The sequence below is a fragment of the Gossypium arboreum genome, chromosome 13, assembly GCF_025698485.1.
Source record: "Gossypium arboreum isolate Shixiya-1 chromosome 13, ASM2569848v2, whole genome shotgun sequence".
Lineage (NCBI taxonomy): Eukaryota > Viridiplantae > Streptophyta > Magnoliopsida > Malvales > Malvaceae > Gossypium > Gossypium arboreum.
The window spans coordinates 6371849-6381410 of NC_069082.1; the positions used below are offsets into that span (position 1 = coordinate 6371849).

At 30.0% G+C, this 9562-nt stretch overlaps 1 protein-coding gene and 1 long non-coding RNA gene across 3 annotated transcripts; one reads left to right on the plus strand and one right to left on the minus strand.

Moving 5' to 3' along the window:
• Positions 1 to 632: 632 nt before the first annotated feature.
• Positions 633 to 6137, plus strand: LOC128286459 (uncharacterized). 2 transcript variants are annotated; one of them, XR_008277035.1, is made up of 5 exons: positions 633 to 760; positions 1207 to 1282; positions 2646 to 2698; positions 3895 to 4003; positions 5837 to 6137. It is a non-coding gene; the product is annotated as an uncharacterized LOC128286459 (long non-coding RNA). The 2 variants fall into 2 exon arrangements; XR_008277036.1 differs by lacking the exons at positions 3895 to 4003; positions 5837 to 6137 and adding an exon at positions 3217 to 3629.
• A 1398-nt stretch (positions 6138 to 7535) lies between these two features.
• LOC108465947 (uncharacterized) lies at positions 7536 to 8509 on the minus strand. Its single transcript, XM_017766325.2, has 2 exons — positions 8287 to 8509; positions 7536 to 8188 (listed from the first exon to the last, which is right to left on the minus strand). Exons 1-2 carry the CDS (start codon positions 8335 to 8337, stop codon positions 7898 to 7900), a joined length of 342 nt encoding a protein of 113 aa, XP_017621814.1. The 5' UTR covers positions 8338 to 8509; the 3' UTR covers positions 7536 to 7897.
• Positions 8510 to 9562: the final 1053 nt, after the last annotated feature.

Sequence of the window (9562 nt, forward strand, 5' to 3'; positions counted from 1 at the left end):
ATTGAATAAATGATGAAAGTTGAATTGCAGATTAAAAGAAAGTAAAAAGGATTAAAATGAGAATTAAGCCATTGACAATAGATGAGGCGGTAAATGGAAGAAAAATCAAGATTTTTCTTGAATTATGTATATTAAATGTAATAATTGTTATTATTATGGTTTTATATTAAACTCTTATTATTTAATAGGTGTTATTATTAAATAAATTAAAAGAAATACAAGTGTATGGCAAAAATAAAATACATGTGTAATAAATATTGTACATACATTTGTAAAATATTTATGTATTTACGTATTATTTAAGTAAATAATTAATGTATTTGTTATCATTAAATTAATATTATATGATGAATAAATTAAATAAAGACAAATGTGTGGATATGATTTGATACAAGTGTATAAATAAAATATATACATTTGTAATACATGTATTTAATCATTAATATATATTTATTATTTATAAAATATATTTACTAATTAAATGATCATATTATAAGATTTTTATGAAATAAATATACTAAATTATGACAAATGTATGGTTATAAATGGATACAAATGTATTAATAATATACACATGAATAAATAAATAATATATATATATATATATATATATATATATATATATATAAAACAAAGTAAATAAAAGAATAGAAAAGAGAATAGAAGGAGACGAAACAGAGAGCAGGGGAAAGAAAGAAAGAAAAAGAGAAAATAAAGATGAAAAGGGAAAATTAAAGTTTGAAGCTTGAAGTTTTAATAGGTAAGTCAATTTAGCCCTTTTTACTTAATTTTGATGTTTTGGAAGCTTTGGGACAAGGTTTTGATGAAATTAAGTGAATATTTTGAAAGTTATTAGATTTCTAAATATTGTTCATGTTGAATAAAAAGATGAATTAGGGGTTAGATTGATAGAAATTCAAGTTAGAAATGAAATAAGGATTGAATTGTAAAGTAATTTCATAAGTTTTATGTTATAGGGACTAAATTGATGAAATTTTGAAATTAGGAAAATATGCTGGAAATTTAATAGTTAAGTATGAGTTTGGACAAAATTTGAATAGAAATGAAGTATGAATTGAGATAGAAAAAGTAAGTGAATTTAGTTAAGATTAAATTGAAATTAAAGTAGAAATTGAATAGAAATTGTATTAATTAGATATAAATTAGTAGTGAATTAACAAATATGAATTGTTTTAATTCCCATAGCTAACGTTGTCTCGGGAAATCTCGGCTAAGCAAGGAAAAATGGCAAAAACAACCGGAGTTAGCTCGAGAAAATACGGTTTGTATTTCTATAATCCGAACCTAGTTATTAATTGTTATATTTTTTATTCAATGCAATTAATAAATGTTGAAGTGAGAATTATTGTGTTTATAATGGAAATGGATTAATTTGGTATGTGATGAATTCATATTGATTGAATTAAATTGAATTATATATTATAAAATATATATATATATATATATATATATATATATATATATATGTGTGCATGAGACATTGTGCAATTATGATAATTGAATTTTGGATAAATATTATGATAAATAATTAAGATGGGAATTATTTGTATTGTGTCTTTATAATTGAAATAAATTGATTTATTTTGTGATAAATTTATATTGAATTGATTTATGAATATATATGAATGTTTGAATTGAAATGAATATTGATGTGGAAATTGAATAATAAATATTTGTTATATTGGAAAATATATGTAGTTGGAAGTGTGATGAAATTGATAGAAAATTGTGATTATTGTGAAATTGAATATTTATTAGTGAAAAGTAATGGAATTATATTGAATTGAAAATATATAGTTAATTAATTAAAATATGAATTAATTAAAACTGGAAAGTGAATTAAATACCTTATTAACTAGTCGGGTTAGTCGGATATAGTTGGCATGCCATAGGATACAAAAGAGTACGGGTTTTGCCGGCCATCGATCGAGCACTTATGTACCGACTCATCATTATCTTATCACATTATTACCGATTCGGCACTTTGTGTGTCGGATGTTGTTTCTTATCATTCTTTATCTTGTTTTAATTTTTTTCGATGAGGTACTCTGTACCGCATCTTATCTTTATTCATTTGTTTCGATGAGGTACTCTGTATCGATCGTTATTGTTATTCTTGTTCGACTTGGCCGATGAGGCACTATGTGCCGATCTTGGTGTGTTGGTTGGATCTGTATCCGCTCAGGTCCGAGTCATGTTAATAGGGGTAAATAAAGGAATTGGAAAGATCGACTATTACTGAATAATTTAATTGTTACTGTATATTTTATTTTTACTGAATAGTTGACTGTTACTGGATAACCGATCAATTGATTGATACTGAATAACTGATTATTATTGAATAATTGATTGTTACCGAATAACTGACTATTACTAAATAAATAATTGTTCTGATTGACTATCGTTAATGAATATTACTGATTGATTAATTGCTATTGAAAAATAATAAATGATTTTGAATTTAAAGTAGACCAAAACATTAGTTGGAATTGAATGTTTGAATACTCATTGAGTTTGAAAAGTTCAATATATATAAATTAATATGTTTTATAATTGTTTAAGTGTTCGAATTATAGAAATACCACTGAGTGTATACTCAGCGTACGGTTTGTTTTCGTGCGCAGGTTAAGGCTAGACCGTTGAATCAGCATCCCAGGCCGATCCCGAATTCAATGAGGTAAAGTATGTTGAGTATTGGTAATGGCATGTACCTAGGATGTCTTATGAGAGTCATTTAGGTTGTGAAAGTATTGATAAAATAAGTAAATTATGGTTGGCAATGGTATATAGTATGAATTTGAAATTTGAAAGAAAAATTCGTAGTAATTCTCATTTAGTCCCGAATTGATTTTACTGTTCATATTGGACCGCGAGGGCCCATTAAAGGGACGTCACCTTAAAATTATGATGAGTCAGAACATTTATATTTAATTAATGTCTGTATTGTACTGTACTGATTGGTAATGTCTCATAACCCTGTTCCAGCGACAGTATGGGGTTAGGGATCATTACAAGCTCAAATTTGTGGTCCCGAAACCACAGTTCCAATTTTTACCGAAAATGGGCTATTACAAAGGGCTCATATTAGAGACCATATGAATGTTTATTAATGGTTTTTGAATTGATTGAGAAATGTACATGAAATGTTTGATTGATTGAGTTATAAGTCCGGTAATGCTCCGTAACCCTGTTCAGGTGATGAATACGGGTTTAGGGTGTTACAAAACTACAGTCGCTTTGTCTACCACTGAAGCTAAGTACATGGTGATTACTGAGGCTTGTAAAGAAGCCATTTGGTTGAAGGGACTCTTTAGTTAACTCAATGAAGACCTTCAAATCAATACAGTATTTTGTGACAATCAGAGTGTCATCTTTCTTACAAAAGATCAAATGTTTCATGAGAGAACAAAAAACATTGATGTTCGGTATCATTTTTGTAATAGCCTGAAATAGGGCCTAGTTGAAACAGTAGTTACGAGACCACAAATCCGAATAGAAATATTTATTTTATAATACTCTATAGTCCATGATATGTTTGAGTGATTGTGTGTAAATTTTGTTAAGTAAATTTTATTGATAAAGTGCCAAATTTTATTATTGGGATTAAATAGCATTAACTGCAAAATATGAGTTCTTGAATATAAGTACTTGTTTGAAATGGGGGTTTAAACTAGAGGTCTTTAAATGGCAAATAAACCATCATATTTTGGTATCGACAAAACTAGACATGGAAGGGTAATAATTGAAGGGTTAGTAAAAAGGGCATTTTGATCATTTGGGTGTTTTAAGGCATAAAAGACAAAATAAAACCCAAAAAAAAATTTGCTCATCTTCTTCATATGGCTGCCGAAATTTACATGACTCCATGGCTAGGGTTTCAAGCTTTTCAAAGCTCAATTATCAAGGAAATTGAGATTCGGGCTTAATTCGGGAAAATACAAGGTTATGGACTAATGGTAAAATTACCGTTTTCGTATTCGAGGTAAGTCCGTGTGATTAAATAAGCATATTATTAATGTTATTATTGTTAGACTTGAAAATATTCTTGCTATTATTCTATTGAATTATTTATTAGTGCTAGGGTGTATGAGAAAATGTTATACCCCTATGAAATAATCGAAAACTTAATATGTCGATTTCACTAGGTGTATTTATGAAATATTGGAAATTCGATGAAATAAGACAACTTGTTGAGATGAGTAAATTATAGGATGATGAAATGAAATGAAAGTTCTTATGGTGACGAATCTTGTGAATTGTATGATCAATTCTTCGAACGAGCTTGGCTATGATGTGACCCTTGAGAAATCCCGGTTGGACCTTTAGAAATACCTAGGATACGGGTATCGAGACACTGCTGTTATGTGAGCTAGTGTAAGACCATGTCTGGGACATGGCATCGGCTTAATATGTGTCAGTGTAAGACCATGCCTGGGACATGGCATCGACACCGACAGATGAGAGCTAGTGTAAGACATGTCTGGGACATGGAATTAGCTTGATATGTGTCAGTGTAAGACCATGTCTGGGACATGGCATTGGCTTGATATGTGTCAGTGTATGACCATGTCTGGGACATGGCATCGGCACCAACAGATGAAAGCTAGTGTATGACCATGTCTAGGACATGGCATCGGCCTTGATATATGAGAGCCAGTGTAAGACCATATCTGGAATATGGCATCGGCATCGATATGTATAAGATTTCCCGATTATCCTTTGGAATTCCAAGTGGTTCAGCGGAAATTTCAAAGCTTGTGATGAAAGCGAGAAGGTAAATATATGAGCATGTTGAAATGGTACAGGTATGTATTTGAAGCTCAAATGCTATTGAAAACATGAAATGATGCACCTTTGGTAAAGATACAAATAAGTAAGTTATGCCTATGAAAATGAAATTTGTGATGACCTTGTGATTATGGTTTTATGTTTATGATGTACAAATATGTATTCTTATCATGATGGTTGAAATGTGATTGATGAATTTGTGTGAGGCTTTGAGGCCACATTAAATTGAAACGTGAAATGTATATTCCGTTACTTGGTGGCCTAATGAACATGAAAGGAGAAATGGATTGGCATAAATGCCCATTTAAAAATGATCATGAAAGAGTGAAATGTAATAATAAAGCAGTTTCAGTCAGCAGCAGTAACCAAAAATCATTGAAAATACACCAAAAATTGTAGAAATTGAGTTAGAGGCTGAATAAAATATGAAATTAAAGCCTAATGAGTCTAGTTTCACATAGAAGAAATTTTGTAAGCAAAAGAGTTTCATACTATGAAATATTTTAGTTGTTGTGAGACAGAGTCAGAATGACTTCGAAATCCCCTGTTCTGATTTGAGAAAATCATTGAAAATTGTAAAAAAATATTTATGAGTTATAATTTATATTCTTAGAACTCTTAATGAGTCTATTTTCAATATAAATAGATGATAACATCATCCGAGTCCCTTATTATGAGATAATACATTTTTAGTGAAGAGAGGTCAGAACTGTCAGACAGCGAAAAAGGGTAAATTTAAGGAATAAACTGTACTAATTGGCTAAACAAAAAATTCTAAAAATTTTATGGTAAGAAGATATGTGAGTCTAGGTTTAGGAAAAATTATCAGAACTTAATTTGGAGTTTTGTAGCTCCAGATATAAATAATTTAGTGACTGTGACTTGAGAAGACAGCTTGACTAGAATATGAGTAAAAATGCAAATAGGGTTGTATTACCATGAGAAGCAAGTTGATAAGTAGCTTATTATTTTCATACGGTCTTACTAAGCTATAAAGCTTACTCCCTTCCTTTTTTTTTTCCTTTAGTGTTTTCAGATTAGCTCGGGGTTGGAGATCGTCGGAGGCAGCATCACACTATCAAGTTGCTACCTTTGAAAAAAAAAATAAAGTATATATTAGAAATTTTCAAGTGAGTGGCATGTATAGGGATTTAGTTAATTGACATGCATTATTTTGCTTTGGGCAAATGTGTTGGCTTATATTAAGTTATATGCATATGGCCACGAGATATGGCTCATATTGATTATGGCTTGTAAGCCTAGCTATTCATGTCATGTCTAATGTTTATAATGTGATTATGTTTGTTTGCCATGCATGGTTAGTAATATGACATGTGTGTTGGATGTATGCTCTATGACCAACTGAGGTGGTCATAGCCATATAGTAATTGTACGTTATAAACACAACGTGATAATGATTGAACATGAGTGCTTGATGAATAAGTTGGTAACCATACTATAATGATAAAAGAAGACATGTTAATGTTAAGGATATGTCTTAATAATGAGTGTTTAATCACTAAAATGCCATGATTTGCGATTTTGATGTGCATAAGGTTGTAAAAGATTATGGGTAACATGAAGGCTTGGAAAATAGTCTAAGTGTTGGCCACACGAGCTGAGACACAGACGTGTGTCTCAACCGTGTGAGAGACACGGCCTGGAGACACGGGCGTGTGGCCCAGCCGTGTGGTTCGATATGCATGTTGACGTCATTAACAGAGAGTTACACGGTCTGAGGACACGGGCATGCCAAAGGCATACGGGCGTGTCCCTATGTCCACACGGGCATGTGACCCTATTTCATGGGAAAATTTTCTAAGTTTTCCTGAAACTTCTTAAAGTTCTCAGTTTAGTCCCGAATCAATTCCGATGAATGTTTTGGGCTTCGTAGACCCAAATAAGGGACAACATGCATGTGTTTGAAAGGTTTTGAATTAAAAGAGATTTTATGGCCCGATTTTTGCATGAATGTATATGTTTAAGTCATGTAATGCCTCATACCCTGTTCCGGCATCGGACATGGGTAAAGGGTGTTACAATTTTGTTCGTGATATTATTGCTTATGGTGATATTGTTGTTAGCAAAATTAGTACTTATGAAAATCCTGCAGATATGATGACTAAGTCACTTCCTATAACCAAGTTTGAGTATTACTTAGACTTGGTTAGTGTTCATTATTGAAGTTAAATCCTTAAGGGGTTTTATGGAAGAGGTGGAGAACTTGTTCGTTGAGTGTTCACGATGAAGAATTTGTTCGTTGAGTGTTCACGATGAAGAACTTGTTCATTGGGAATTCATGTCAAGGTGGAGATTATTAGAATTGAGTGACTCGAATCCTTATTTAAATAAAATACAGTGGTAAAATAAAATAAAAGTAAAATCCACATAGAACTACACTTCTTTTATTTTATTTTAGAATAAGGTTTTTTTTAAACCTTATTAAACTCCATCTATTTGATATTGATTAGAATAAGGTGTTTCAATATTACTACACTCCTATTAGAATATGTTTTTACAAGCCTATAAATAGACATAGTCTACTCCTCTTGTAATTATTCGAATTCAACATAATGAATTTTTTTTCCTCTGCCTGTGAGTTTTTTTCTCAAATGGGTTTCCACATAAAAATCTGTGTTCTTTCTTTTTTTTTCTTTCCCTTTTTTTTGCTATATATTGTCATTACGAACATTCTATTTTTTACAGTAACGAGTTTAACACTTACCTTTGGATCAATTAAAATTTCAAAGAGTAAAATGTTTATAAATTACCAAATTAGAACATAAAGACTAAATTCACAACTTTTACATAATATAGGGGCTAATAACAAAATTTAACCTTATTAATATTTACTAAATAGATGCAAAGTTGAAAGAAAGTAAAAAAGATACCATACAAATTCACACACTTTATTAAGTGGGATTACATTCCAAAAATAGTAGAATATTTATGAAGGAACTATTTAACATATGGGGAAGAGGGTTAAGAAGGAATATTGTAACCGGAATCCTCCAGCTCCTTAGCAAGTTGAGAGGATGATTGGGGAGTTTTGTCAACAAAAGGTTTCCAGGCAGCAATTCTAGAATATTTATCCTCCAGCTCCTTTGTCAACAAAAGGTTTCCAGGCAGCAATTCTAGAATATTTATTCTCCAGCTCCTTAGCAAGTTGATCAGAAGACAACTTAGTACTTTTGTCCACCAACACAGAAAAACTAGAATATATATCCCCCAGTTGCTTAGCAACTTGAGAAGATGACTCCTCAGCTGCAGGATGTGCTATATTAGAAACAAGAGAATATTTATCCTCCACCTTTCTAACAAGTTGAGCATCCCCTTGTTTTTCCCTCAAATCCTTCACACCATGTATCCCACTGCCACACTGTATAAGAGTTTTAATTACTTTAAATGCACAGCTTTCACTAAAACACACTATTATATATAATATAAAATGGTAAGCAAAGAAACTGCCGATTATACCATCAAAAGTAGAAGCTGAAACCAAAGAGCCATAGTGCATGGAAGACCCATCTTCTTCCTTCCTTGCTTTCTTCTTCTTCTTTCTTTTTTTAGAACTATTTGTTTAAAACTATTTTAAACATATTTTCAGCTTTGAAGAAGGCTACGATGCCCTTTTATAGGCAAAGGAAAAGCCTTTGTTGTGGCTTAATTGATAATTTTAAAATTCTATTTCAGATAAACATATTTATAGTCATCTATTATTGAGATACATTTGTATGTATGTAATATAAATATGAAAATATTTTTGTAAAAAAATACAAATAAACCTAAAATGGCATATCTAAAATGATACATCCATTAATACCATACAAGTTATCTTAATTAAACAAAATTAAATTTAATTATTAATTTTGGAAGAGGTTAAAAAATATTCTTTTTCATTTAACAAAGGAGAAAAAAATTAATTTAAGTTATTTAAATTTAAAAAGAACTAACCAATTGAGTTTTAGTTTGATTGGTATCGATATTATTGTCAATGCAGGAGGTTGTAGCTAGGGGTGAGCGTTCGATCGAATCGAATGAAAAAATTTCGAGTTAATTGAGTTGACGAATTATATTTTATCATTCTAACTCGATTTAAAATTTTCTCGAATCGAGTTGAGTGAGATGAAATTCGAATTGAATCGAATATATTTATTTGAGTTAAATTTTAAAAAATAATTTTGAGTCATTGTAACTACTGTCACCTACCGTAATCAAATTTGTTATTTAACTTTCATCACCTTATAATTTATTTATTTATTAATCTTTTATATATGAGTTAGCTTCTTTACTTACTTAGTTGCTTCAATTATCTTCGATTATGTATTTTGAAATTAAAAATATATTAAATGCAAAATGTGATTTTTTAATAGAAGTTATTTTAGAGATAAAATGTGAAATTGATACCAATATAAAATTTTAACAAAATATTTTATGATATTATTAATAATTCAATTTTAATATAAATATTCAATATGTTAAACAATTCAATAATTTAAATAATACAAAATGTGAAATTTAATTTAATAATATAAATAGTATATATAAATAAAATTATTATTATTTAATTTAGAGATTTTTTTGGATGATTTTGATTTTTATTTGGAGATAAAAGGTGAGAAGTAAAAGTTTATGAAGGAAATAAAAAGTTTTGGGGAGTAAAATTTTGAGGGAAAGTAAATAAGAAAAGTAAAATTTTAGAGAAAAAATATTAAAAAGAAAATGGGGGGAGGGGATGGGATGGGTTTGGGGT